This window comes from Eurosta solidaginis, chromosome 4, assembly GCF_040869045.1.
Source record: "Eurosta solidaginis isolate ZX-2024a chromosome 4, ASM4086904v1, whole genome shotgun sequence".
Lineage (NCBI taxonomy): Eukaryota > Metazoa > Arthropoda > Insecta > Diptera > Tephritidae > Eurosta > Eurosta solidaginis.
In genome coordinates, this window is record NC_090322.1 from 22,784,871 (window position 1) to 22,799,468 (window position 14,598).

The 14,598-nt window shown below is 36.7% G+C and overlaps 1 protein-coding gene across 1 annotated transcript in view; it reads right to left on the reverse strand.

The window, feature by feature from the left end:
- Positions 1–825: 825 nt before the first annotated feature.
- The window catches only part of LOC137248432 (zinc finger protein 91-like), a 33,740-nt gene continuing 19,967 nt past the window's right edge, over positions 826–14,598 (reverse strand). The window contains exons 6-13 of the mRNA XM_067779370.1: positions 8,414–8,697; positions 4,886–5,498; positions 4,580–4,819; positions 3,993–4,511; positions 3,737–3,918; positions 3,569–3,668; positions 1,680–1,916; positions 826–1,601 (exon numbers count right to left, since the gene is read on the reverse strand). Of these exons, the coding sequence (XP_067635471.1) occupies positions 1,268–1,601; positions 1,680–1,916; positions 3,569–3,668; positions 3,737–3,918; positions 3,993–4,511; positions 4,580–4,819; positions 4,886–5,498; positions 8,414–8,697 (2,509 nt within the window). The 3' untranslated portion in view covers positions 826–1,267. The remainder of the gene's footprint in view (positions 1,602–1,679; positions 1,917–3,568; positions 3,669–3,736; positions 3,919–3,992; positions 4,512–4,579; positions 4,820–4,885; positions 5,499–8,413; positions 8,698–14,598) is intronic.

Sequence of the window (14,598 nt, forward strand, 5' to 3'; positions counted from 1 at the left end):
AGCCTTTTACAACATCAAAAATTAAATTGGAAAAAGTTGATGTTTGCATAAGCAGGCATGCAAAATGGTGAATGGCAACAGTGCTTATCTGTAAACAATACACACACAAATATGTTATGTACATGTACACAGACGCACACATTGATTCCTACGGGCTTGAGAGTTCGGTCAAACGTGCTTCGTACGACAAACGTCCTTACGTACGGCACACGTCGGTGGGTAACTGCCGCATTAGAGAATGCAGGCAACCCACTATGTGAATGTTTGTGAAGTTTGAATGTGTGTGGTGTTAACTTATACATACATATGTATGTGGGAAGTTGCATTAGATTGCCTAATAAACAGTATTAAAATTTTCTCTTATTTCCATTCTTAACGGTGTTTTTTTAATTGTGCATTGCGGTTACCTATGTACATATGTACATAAATCACATTTTCGGTGCAAAGATTTTTGGTAGGCTGACCATTTTACTTCTTTGATAACCATTGAGGCTATCCTTAAAAAATAATTTTATGATGCGATTTAATGTGCATTCCCGCATAGCTGTGTGTATAGAAAAGTGCAGAACTGTTCAAATGTGCTATTGTGCAAAGTAAGGAGAAAAGTCGATGAAAGTCCTTTCCCAAATGTATTTAAATATACATAAATGTATGAAAAGCAGTAGAGCAGTCTCATTATTCAAGAAAGTGAAGTGTAAAAGGAATGTGTACGTGTATGTACAAAGATATGTAAGTGAAGTAACAGTTGCTAAAAGAAATTGCTACTAAAAGCGATATATTAACTTTTAAGAAAAAAATAAAGATAATAATAATAAAGAAGTGGAAGACGTTACGCATTCAAGAAGTGTAGCTTTATTAAATTAAGTAAGGTAAGTAGTCAATTTCTTTATCAATTAGTTCCATAACAGCCATTTTTAAATTTTCCAAATATTGGCAAAAACGTAACGCTTCTTTTGATACTCCCCTAGGCAAAGTTTTTAAATAAATAATTAGCGCTTAATCGGTTACGGCCGTCCAACAAGGTGCGCCAGTCCCTTTTTCACTGGGTTAGCTGGCGCTAATTGATCTTACCAAGAGAATTTAAATTATTTTCGCTGGTCCTTCCAGCCGCAATATCATCTTTTATTCGGGCAACATGTAATAGCCAGCGTAGCCGATGTGTTTTAATTTGCTGGACTATGTTATTGTGTTTGCTTGCACTGTGTTATTGGTAAAATAATTAGAAAAACCCAAACAAGCAAATGCGTTTCTTTCAGAGTTATTATATTCACACACATCGAGTTTTATTGCAAATATTACAGATGCTATTCGTCAATTTTAATTGCAATTTAACCTCAGCCTCCTTTAATGCTATCATATTTTGTTCACGTGTCTCTGGATCTTCATTTTTATGCTTGATTATGTGTAAATTCAATTCCGACACTAATCGGAATGCCAATGGGCATAATTCGCATCTATAAACATTATCACCTATATGAATACGTAAATGCTTGATTAGATCGTTGCCCTGGGCATAGGCACATTCGCAGTATTTGCATTTGTATGGTTTTTCACCGGTGTGAATGCGTATATGTCGGCGCTGCTGGTCAGCACGAACAAAGCTTTACGGTTTATTTAAAACGAGAAAGTGATCTTAATTAAGATATCTTTATCTATCAAAGGATTTTGTGGTAACTTACCGCATTCCACAAAAGTCACATTTATATGGTTTTTCACCGCTATGATTCAGTTTATGTTTCCTTAACAGACTGGCTTGCCTAAAAGCATAGCCACAAACATCACAAATGTGTGATTTTACTGCGTTATGTGTTTTTTTGTGACTGATCAAGTTGCTACTACAACGGAACTTCTTTGGACAAAGAGGACATTCGTAAGCCTTTATAACACTGTGACGTCCAAGATGATTTTTTAAGTTGCTGCAAAGAGATTATTAAGACAATAATAATAAATTAGACTTGGTACTCTTTGTACGAGGGGGCAAACATTCATTCAGAGTTAAATAAAAATAAATGTAAGACGCGATAACCTCCGAAGAGATCTAAGGCCGAGCTTCTCTTCCAATTTGCGTCGTGCTCCTCTTGATTTTTCCCTACATTTTGGCCGGACGGGACCTACATGTTTTATGCAGACTCCGAACGGCATCTGCAAGGCAGGTGAGTTTTCACTGAGAGCTTTTCATGGCAGAAATACAATCGGAGCGCTTACCAGACACTGCCGAGGGGCGACCCCGCTTAGAAAAATTTTCTTCTAATTGAAAAATCTTATTTCTAAAATTTTGATGTTGCTTTGCCCGGGAGTTGAACCCAGGGCATACGGTGTGATAGGCGGAGCACGCTACCATCACACCACGGTGGCCGTCATTCAGAGTTATAAGTTTGAAAATTCAATGGCTATTTTCTTTTCAGTTCAACTGAAATATATTCGGGCCTAACTTGGTTGGGCCGAAAATATAAGTATATCTCAAAGTTGGCTCCTGAACCCTTTTCTGTCGGATTGGCGGAGGTGGGATGTGCAATGCTACCCAAAACTAGAGTTAGGGAAATATTTTGTACTCACTCATGAACTAACGGAACAAAGATCCTTTTTTTCTTAAAACAAGTGAAAACACATGGCAACACCACATAAAGATATCAAAATACGTTCATACATTGAGTAATTAAGAGAAATTCTTGTAATTGTTGATGGCGCTATAATTCATAGAATGCGGCCAAGTTATTCGATGTAGGACGTTTTAAATTTTGTTAGAATCGATAAATCCGTTTATGATGCAACTGGGTCGATTTATTAACCGATATCGCGCCATCGATTTTTCGATAGGATTTGAGCTCAGGAAAAAAAAGTTCCAATCAATTTCAATTGATTGTAAATATTAAATATAAAAAAATATATATATATATATCTATATATATTTTTTTTTTTTAAAAAACTTATCGACGTTTTTAGCGGACATTTTTGCGTTTCACAGGGTATACATATGAAAATTTTTTTAGTAGGTCATGAAAAAAACTAAAAATCAAAGTCGAAAAAATGTAATTTCGCAGCCTCGAAAGTTATTTTTTTGGGTATGCGTAGTGGAACTTTTTTTCCTGAGCCCAAATCCTATCGAAAAACCGTTGGCGTGATATCGGTTAACTTGCGTCCATACAAATCGGCCCACCCTATGTCTGCATAAAAATGAATTTGTTTCTGGGCCTGTACAACTGTGTGTTTTATAGGCATCCAAATATCTAAAAATTTTAGTGGAATTTTCACAATAGGCGCGCGACATCACTCGCAATTTGCTCAATATAACCATATGCAGTTATTTTGTATTTGCGGTTGATCGTTCATGAAAAATAGCAAACTTCTGTTAGTAGCACCCTCGTATTATTTCACTTATTTATAGTTATATATTTGAACGACTGGAGTGAAGAAGCGGATTTATGTTTTGAGCCCGGAAAAAGTGAAAAACTTATTGAATACTTATATGAAAGCTTTATGGGGTGTCCTTTTTTCTTATTTTATTTTTTGCGGCTTTAAACCAAAGTCCGCTTTATAATTCCAGCCGTGCATATACATATGTAATTACGTTGACGCCGTAAATGATTTGCCACACTCGGGACATAAAAATGGTCGTTCGCCTGTATGTGTCCGTGTATGATTCCTTAGCGCATTCGATCTTTTATAACCTGCAAATTGATGTTGTCTATATAACCATGCCAACGACTTTTAATACAAGTTTTGAAATTTCACTCACACTTATCGCAAAATTTGCATTGATATTTACGGAACGCCTTAATTTGGGTTTTGGACTTTTTTACTTTTTTTTGCTTTTGTAATTTTTGTTCTTCACCTTCTTTGTGGCGCTTTAAATGGCATTTTAAAAAGCGGGGTGTACTAAAACTTTTATTGCATAGAACACATATAAGTTGCGGCGAGCTATAAAGATAAAACATTCGAATATGAAATTAGTGCAATATTCATTTCATAAAGTTTAAGTAATTAATACGTACGTCGAGCTAACTCCTTTCTCTGTTGCAGCCGTGAACGGTGTAAGCAATTTTTCACCTCTATTGCTATACTCAACATTAGATTCATTGTTAACTGCTTTTACATGATTCACAGCATTAACACTGAAATCAGATTTGATAGCTGATCCATTGCCTTGCGGGGGATCATCAACAGTAGTAGTTGGTTCTTCTGGTAAGATGTTTACCAGTTCTAGCTTTTTGGAAACTAGAAGTGGTTCTTGCACATTTAAAACTGTATATTTTACATTGGACTCATCGTTTTTACATGCCTCATTGTTTTCATAATTGTCAGTATCAACACTGGAAAAAGTTTTGATTGGGGATTTTGATAGAGGATTATCAGAGCTATATTGATATGTTTGTAATGCTTCCTGCTTTGTTCTCCAAGTTTGTGTTAGTAATCTTTTTTCATCCTTTTTTTTGTGGCGAATCAAATGACATTTCAAATAGCGGGATTTACTAAAATTTTTATTGCATATAGCACATATATATGGAGGCGATCTATAAAGAGGGTACATACGTAATAACTGCATTATTTGTTAATAAAAGTTAAAATAATTTATGCTTACGAGTTAGTTTTCTCCGTCTCTATAACATGCAGTGAATTATTGTTTACCACACTCGGTACGAGCAGCTCATCACTATCACTATATTCAACATTGGATTCGTAATTCTCAAATTCAGCATTAGTATAAGTTTTAATAGATTTAGATTTTTCATCCTTTTTTTTGTGGCGAATCAAATGGCATTTCAAATAGCGGGATTTACTAAAATTTTTATTGCATATAGAACATATATATGGAGGCGATCTATAAAGAGGGTACATACGTAATAACTGCAATATTTGTTAATAAGTTAAAATAATTTATGCTTACGAGTTAGTTTTCTCCTTCTCTATAACAGTCAGTGAATTATTGTTTGCCACACGCGGCACGAGCAGCTCATCACTATCACTATATTCAACATTGGATTCGTAATTTTCAGTTTTGATAGCTGTTCCATTGCTCTCGAGAGGATCATCAGCGCTAGTTGCTGGTGTTTTAGGCAAAGTTTTCACAGATTCAAACTCTTTGGAATCTAGAAGATATGCCTGTACTAAAATTTCCTCATTGTCCAATTTTTCGTTTTCCGCTGGTGGTTCAATTAATATTTTTAAATTAGTTTTTCTTTCAGCGACCAGTTCATACATATGTTGCTGTGATTGTTTACATATTTGCTGGAATCGATATGCACTTTTCAATTTCTGCAGACATTCACAACAAATTTTTTTTGGCAGCTCGTCATTTAACTGCACCTCTATCTGTGGTATTGTATTGCATAGCAGCTGAGTGATAGACAAAGAGTCACATTCCTCAATTACATCAAGGAGAGACTGCCATTGTTGCTCTGGAGTGATAGTGTCGCATGAAGACATTTCAACTAGTTCATGCATACAAGTCCGACATAGGTAATCAAATAACAGCTTATCAGTTACCATTTTGGTTGGTTTATTTCAATCCTTTTAAGAATTGCAATACTATACTTTAAATAATGTATTGAAACGAATCTACTTGATTTGTATGCAAAACAAGTGAACATTGGTGTTTATAGAGCTGAATTTCTATTCGATTTCTAATCGATCTTTTTTTAGGAAATAAAGAATCGATTTCCTATCGAAGTTTTTATCACTAAAGGGCCAATTAATGGTGACTTATAACCATAACCAAATAAAACAGCTGATCGAACCTACCTTATGGAAATCAATGTAATCGATTAATAGTGCCATACTATAACGCTAACGCCATAACCATTGTGAATGATGACTAAGTGTGATATCTTCTGCATAAACGTCAAAATTCCAAAGTGATTGGATCACCTGATTCGTATTTGACTAGCGCTGTCTCATTCTGTATCTCTTTCTATCACCCGCTGAAGATAGGCGCCGCCATATTGAACAGCCTGTCAAAACGCTGAAAAGTAGCCATATTGAACAGCCTGTCAGGCAGTTGACAGATAAGATAACACACTTTGTCATCATTCACAATGGCCATAACCATACCATAGCCAACCTATTGGTTTTTGGTTTCTCGCCATATTCATAACCTAAAAATATTTGAGTTGGTGAATTTAATAACTTTTCGTAGATTTTATTCATTGTTTTGAATACTTTATTACTAAGAGACTTATTTTTTGTGGAATATGTTTGTAATTCTTATGAAATTTTCACAATTTTTAGGTTAAGGCACCATTAATCGATCAAATTGGAGATGGTTATGGGCATGGGTATGGTTACGACTATGGCGTTAGGGTTAAGGAAGTTTAAAGCTGGAGACATTGGTGCTTTATCGGTAACCGTATCGGTAACCTTTTAACAGCTGATTCGACCAACCTTATGAGAATCAATGCAATCGATTATTGGTGCCGCTAAGGTCGTAACCGTATCGTAGCCAACCAATTGGGGTTTGGTTTACCGTCGTAACGATAAACAGCTGATTACGCTAGGGATACGGATACAGCGATACGACATGCGGCACCAATGACTCCGGCTTAATTGACTCGTCAATATACTGCCGAAGCAGCAATATCATTTTTTAGTTATGTCCGCATAATTATTAAATATTCGTTTAAATATAATAGGGGGACTCATTAAAGCATGAAATTTATAAGGTGTAAAATTATATCCATTAACACACGCTGTTATATGAACGTAACTAGTAATATTATTGATAAACTTAATTGTCGATCAGCTGTATTATTGCCAAAAAAAGTTTTTGATTGTTATACAAATTAAAAAATGCCAAGATTAAGTGAAAAATCAAAACTAAAATGTCTTTACTAAGATATTATTATAAATGACTTGCTGATGTTGGAGATTTCTGACGGAAATGACGGTTGTTATGTTTGCAAGGTTTGAGTTTATCGCGTTTACACCATGAAATATGCGCGTAAATTTATACAAATTGTGTAAATGATTTTTAATACAAAATTTGACAGTTCTTTTACGTACTAGATAAATTTATACGTTTACACACTTTATAAGGCATTTATAAAGTTAAATGAGTCCCCCTAATGTGGTTTTTGATAAAGAAAATATGTTTTGTGCAACGTAAAAAAGGCTTATGTTTTGTCTATTTAAATAAACTTTCGTTTATTAAAAAAAAATTACAAAAATTGTAATAATGTGCAATATTAAAATCAAAGTTACTTAAAATCGATTATCATAGTCGTATGATATAACATATATAACGGAGATACTAAACGGTAAAATGAAATCAACTTAGAGATTATTGTAACAAAGCATGTACAGTCATGTACATTCAATTTAAACTTCAACTAATAATTTTATAAGAAAAATCAATTAATACAATACTAATGATAAAACATTAAACAAAATGCGCTTATATGTAACAAAGATTGTGAAATAATTTCAAAATAAATAAATATAATAAATTAATTTGAGTGATTGCATCTATACATTTAATATTGTAATCCATCAGAAATGAAGGTACTGACACTCGTCGTTAGTAATAATTGTGTACCAGCCCTAATAGTCACTGGATGGAATGCCAACGCCATCTAACAGTCAGATCGGTTGCACGAGCAGAAGGTGTAATGTGAAAAATATAAGTATGGCAGTGCTGTCTTTTAGGCAAGAATCTGGCGATCAGCCAATCAGGTGCTCGCTTTGATTCTTGCTTAGCTGACGCAGCCCTCTGTACATAGTGTACAAGTACAAGTGTGTTGACTTATCTGTCAAGCATTCTGACAGGCACTCGCTGGATTCGGAATGACAGCGAATTCAAAATGGATACCATTACCGAGTGCGCCGAATGATTGAAAAATTGAAAAAGTCGATACGATTGGTAGTCAAAAATGTTGTGGTTGAGACCAAAAATGCGACTCTAGACCTGAGATTTCCATCAGGTGAGCGAGGCTGTTTGTATTTTTGACGTTTATCGCTTAGTGAACACACTTGGTATAGGTACACTATGCCTCTGTAGGAAAACATCGGTAGCTTATTATAAGAAAGATGTTTAAAGAAAATGTGAAAATATGGCAATGAGGTAGACACGAAAAAAGAAGAAAGAAGATTGATTGAGAATAGAGCACTGAATGCGAACGGATAAATAAAAAAACCCAACCTTGGCATTATTATTACAAATAAACCGGAATTATAGCTCAGGTGTGAAAAAAGAACTTACGTACCACAAAAACAATTGAAAAATGAACATTCGTGAGGAAATGGCCAATATCTTGGCTGATGCTGGGGTGGAATTTCCACAAACAGCTACAACAACGCAGTTGCGGAAATTGTTAAAAAACGTGGTTGGGACTGGCCAAATCCCTTCCACCAATATTGCCTTACGCGTTCCTTCAGCTATTAATACAAATGATTCATTTGCCGCGGATAACCAAAACATTACCAATGATTTTATTATTTCTGGTGTTTCCGGCACTGCTGATGGTGCCGTAACCGATGCCGCTGTCAACGATGTCCCTGTCACTACAGACGCCATCACCACCGCCGCTGTCATCGCCATTCCCGACGCTGAAACCGCCGCCATTACTACCACCGCTGCCACTGCTACTACCACCGCTGCCACTGCCACTACCGACGCCATCACCACCGCCGCTGTCATTGCCAATAGCGACGCCATCACCACCGCTGCCACTATGGCCAATACCACAACCGAGTTCACTGAAGAAGCTGCAGGCATATTATACGGGGAAATGCCTAACAGTCTACAACATATAAAAGATGAACTGAACAAAAGGATAGAAATCCTAAGAAAGGAAAAAGAAATCGTGACATTGGAAAAATCCGTTGCGGACTTAAAACGTGAATTCCAAAACGCACGAAACGACACCCCCATTGGTAACGGTAGGCTACAAATCCCAAATCGTTTAACTTTTCGAGACATCGAACATACCATCACAAAATTTGACGGTGAAAATAAAGCATATAGCGTGCACGACTTTCTTCGCAATTTTGATAGAGTCATGCAGATGTTAAATGCAGACGACATTTTTAAGTACACTTGCTTGTGCAATTCTCTTTGTGGTGACGCTAAACTTTTACTATATAGAGACGTTCTAAATTACGAAGATTTAAAATCGCTTTTGGTTAGAGAATTTGGTCGGGTGGTGAGCCGTTACGAAGTATACAAAGCGTTGGCCACTCATAAATGGGATAAAAAAAGCAGCATTCGCCGATATGTGTTGGAAATGGAAAACATCGCTGCTCGTTGTGACTATGTCGACGAATTTGAACTGATCAACTTTATAGTTGATGGCCTCCAAGACAGGTCCCCGGAAATATATATCCTAATAAACACAAGGACGATGAAAGAATTCAAACAATCGCTTGACCTATACGAGCGTCGTCGCTCATCTCGCCCATCTATATGCGACAACGTTCAAAAACCGAAACCATCAAAATCAAATACGCCAAAGAACGATGAAACTAATGCAGCAGAAATACGCTGCTTCAATAGCACCCATATGGGACACTTTCAGAGCAAATGTCCATACGAAAAAAGGCCGGTGGGAAGTTGTTTCCGTTGCTGTAAGATGGGCCATGACCACCGCAGTTGTACTAACTCAAAAAAGGTACTAAACTTGAAGAAAACAGTTGCTGCAGTCGGGACCGACACTGAAGATGGGGATGAAGAACGTTGCTACCGAATGTTAGGATCTATGAATATGGTAAGTGTCGCCTATGTAACAAAACAAGTTAAGTGCAAAAGATTTATGGATTGTTTATCTCTCTTTGATACTGGCAGTCCAACTAGCTTTGTTCGCAAGTCCGCCGTGCCATTTGATATGAGCGGAGTCGCCAAGCAGTCAAAATATCGAGGATTGGGAAATAACAAATTAATGATTTTTGGAAAAATTAAATGCGAAATAAAATTTAAAAATTAAATAGATGAATTTGTTTTAAATGTGGTGCCTGATGACATTATGGAGATTCCTCTAATTTTAGGCAGAGATTTTTTAAAAAGATTTCATATTTGCTTATGCTTATTAGGTGATGCGACAATTAAACATACAAAACAAGAAAATAATGATATGCCAGATAACACTTCTTATTTCTGTGCGCTTAACTTGAATAATATACCTAGTCTTAAGGGTGAAAAGAGGCATTCAGAATTACAAATCTCTGTACCAAATAGCAGTATACGGGTAGAAGATGTTGAGCTCGAAGAAATAAACGTAGTGTCTCATGAGGCTTGCAGCGATGGGTTATGCCCACTTGATCAAAATTTTAGTGAGAATATTTCTAATAAACAGGCCGCCTGCATATCTGACATTAATATAAATCAAGAATTAGAAGAAAATAGTACTGATGTATTGAGAAAGACCTTAGAAGATAACTATTTGAGGCCAAGAAATATCGAATCTAAACCGTATGATTACGAGATGAAAATAAGGTTAGTTGAGGATAAACCATTCCATGCGTTGCCAAGGCGACTTTCTTATTATGAAAAAGCTGAACTTAGAAAGATAACGGATGAATAACTGGAAAAGAGTATCATTAGGCCAAGCGATTCACCATATGCCTCTGCGGTTGTATTAGTAAAAAAAAAAAAGAATGGCGAAATTCGTAAATGTGTTGAATACCGACCGCTGAATAAATTAACAGTTCGGGACAATTTCCCGCTCCCCTTGATCGAAGACTGCCTCGACTATCTAGGCGGAAAAAAATTTTTCTCAACACTAGACCTAAAAAACGGATTCTTCCATGTTAAAATGGCCCCAGATTCCATTAAATATACAGCTTTTGTAACGCCTTACGGTCAATTTGAATATATGCATATGCCGTTTGGGTTAAAAAACGCCCCCGCTGTATTCCAGCGATATGTCCACATTTTCAAAGATTTGGTTGACGATGGATCGATAATGATATATATGGATGATTTAATTGTAGCCACGGTAGAATTCCAAACCCACGTTAAGATCCTCGGCAAAGTACTTAGAAGAATGAAAAAAACGAATTTAGAACTTAGGCTAAATAAATGTATGTTCGGGTTTAATACTCTCAAATATTTAGGCTATTCAGTCAGTTCGGATGGCATTCGCCCCAGCGATGCGCACATAGAAACAATCAAAAAATATAGGCTCCCGAAAAATTGTAAAGAACTTAAGACCTGCTTAGGCCTCTTCTCATACTTCAGAAGGTTTATTCTGAATTTTGCCAAAATAGCTGGACCATTACAAAAACTGACACGAGATGGTGTTAAATTCGAACTGTCAGAAGACTGTTTACGAGCCTTTAAGGAACTTAAAATAAAACTGTCGTCCGCCCCAGTGCTTGCAATATACGATCCGAAGAAACAAACTGAGTTGCACTGCGATGCAAGTTCAGCAGGTTTCGGTTCGGTCATACTCCAAAAACAAACGGACTGTCGTTTGCACCCGATTATGTACTTTTCAAAAGCCACCTCACCCGCGGAAGCAAGATACCACAGCTTCGAACTGGAAACCCTGTCCATCATATACGCTCTACGCCGGTTTAGAGTTTATTTGGAAGGAATTCCGTTCAAGATAGTCACAGATTGCAACTCCCTTACGATGACTTTAAGTAAAAAACAACTTAACCCGCGTATAGCCAGATGGGCTCTAGAGCTTGAAAATTATAACTATACAATTCAACACAGAGGTGGAGTTAACATGGGACACGTTGATGCGCTTAGCCGCTGCCCTGAAGCCGGAACTGCCGATGAATCCGAATCAATCGTCGCTACTATCGACAAGAAGCCTGCGGGAATAACAAAACTCTGCGAAATGGTCTTCGCCGCGAATGCCGACGAAGCAGATTTTCACATCCAAGCGACAGAATACCGCAACAATAACATAAAACAATTACGAGAAAAGCTAGAGACAGGTCCCGTGCCGAACTTTGAATTAGTAGACGGTCTCGTCTTTAGGAAAGAGGGGGAGGGGAGGCTACAGTTGTACGTCCCGAATGAGATGGAGAATAACTCTATTAGACTGGTTCATGAGAAAATTGGTCACTTAGGCGTCGATAAGACGTGCGATCAACTAAAGAAACACTATTGGCTACCCAAGATGAAAGATAAAGTAGAAAACTTTGTTCGAAATTGCATTAAATGCATCATGTACTCAGCCCCAGCCCGCGTGAACAAGCGAAATATGCATAGCATTGCTAAAATACCGATACCATTCGACACCATACATGTCGATCACTTTGGCCCTCTGCCCTCCATTAACTCGAAGCGCAAATATATTTTAGTGGTTGTTGATGCATGCACGAAGTTCGTTCGTTTGTATCCAGTAAATTCAACGAGTACGAAAGAAGTCATAGCTTCCCTAGACAAATACTTCAGTTATTACAGCAGACCCAAGAGGCTGATATCTGACCGCGGCTCTTGTTTCACTTCTCTCGAATTCGACGCGTATTTGTTAAAAAACAACATATGTCACGTGAAAGTAGCCACGGCAAACGGACAGGTAGAAAGGGTGAATAGAATAATCAAGGCCATGTTGAGTAAAATCTCCGAGCCGATTAACCATGCCAACTGGTCAGCCAAGTTAGGTCAAGTAGAATACGGTCTTAATAATACCATACACCACCACTGGTTACGCACCAAGTATGTTGCTGTTCGGTGTGGAACAGAGAGGAGCGATAATCGATGAATTGACAGAACACCTAGAGGATAAAAACCATTACAGTGCGCCTCGTGACCTTGAGGCTACCCGTGCGTCTGCCTTAGCTGCTATAGAAATGTCACAAGAATATAACTTAAAATACTTTTCCAATCGCTCCAAGCCTCCTGAGACATACAGTGTCGGTGACTTTGTTGTCATACGTAATGTAGATACATCGGCCGGTTCTAATAAAAAGTTTATACCAAAATATAGAGGCCCATACGTAATTCATAAGGTATTACCACATGACCGATACGTAATAAGAGACATAGAAAATTGCCAGTTAACCCAGTTACCCTATGATGGTATTATAGAAGCATCGCGCATTAGAATGTGGTCTGCCGATGCATCTGAATGCCACTCAACTCCCGTTTAGGCGACACTCCATGTATTTCAAGTATATTGTGTTTATTTTAAGTAAGAACAATTTAGCTTATAGTTACAAATAGAAATAAGTGATTTAATAATCGTGGTCGATTATAGTGTCAGATTGGCCGAAGCTATAATCCATCAGAAATGAAGGTACTGACACTCGTCGTTAGTAATAATTGTGTGCCAGCCCTAATAGTCACTGGATGGATTGCAGCCAACGCCATCTAACAGTCAGATCGGTTGCACGAACAGAAGGTGTAATGTGAAAAATATAAGTATGGCAGCGCTGTCTTTTAGGCAAGAATCTGGCGATCAGCCAATCAGGTGCTCGCTTTGATTCTTGCTAAGCTGACGCAGCCCTCTGTAGGAAAACATGGGTAGCTTATTATAAGAAAGATGTTTAAAGAAATGTGAAAATATGGGAATGAGGTAGACACGAAAAAAAAAGAAAGAAGATTGATTGAGAATAGAGCACTGAATGCGAACGGATAAATAAAAAAAACCCAACCTTGGCATTATTATTACAAATAAACCGGAATTATAATATCAAATTTAAAACAGAGACATTAAACATTGTATAATGGAAAACATGTGCTACATGACATAACGGAGCTACGAAGCTGTAAAAAGAACAGTAATTGCGTGATTAGTTCTACTCAAAATTAAAAAACGAAATTTAAAATAAATACATTAAAGACTATAAAAAAATTAGTAATCTAGAAAAATAAAACAAATCATTACATATGGAAGAAAAAAAATCATTTTAAAAACTTAACATCTGTCAATTCATACTGTTTTTGATTACCCTGGCCACATGGATGAATTGCTCGGTCATACAAATTGAAAATAAAAAAAAAGAGATTATTGTAATGCATTCAACCTAAAGTGACTAAAATTAAATCTATTTAACATTTTTGGACATATGAGTAACTAAAAATAAGAGCTGCTATACACAGTGAAATTATGGAGACATGCTGATATATACATTCCCTACAAGAACACTGACTATCATATGACTATCATCTGATTGTCAGAAATGTCAACCTAACGATCAGCGCCTCATACAAACTTTCTATCACAAACTTAAGGGGACTTGCGCAAATGTGATGTAAACAACTGTGTACGTGTGAGTTTTTGTCTCCTTCTTATACACTAACATGGCCTACTGATTAAGTATATAGCCGTACTGCTCACTCTCATTCCTTTTCCTGGATCAGTACTGACACTCTAACTATCAAAAAGTGTCATAAATGATAGTTTACTGTAGATATCAGGTTTGACTGTTATACTATCATAAATGACCATTGTTATATTCCGCCAAAAATGAAACAATGCTTTTTGCTTTTTATTTACTTTATTTCATTACGTTTTTAATTTTGTACGTGATAAAAGCATACGTGTTTCTTATTTGTTTAAAATAAATAGTTTTATAAGAATTCGAGTTCAAAATGTTCAATTTAAATACAGAAAATAACAAAACAACAGAAGAGCGCTTTCCTCATGCGGAAACACATTTAAAAATGAATCACCACTAACCACTATTATTTTTCGCGTATCAATTTTTTGA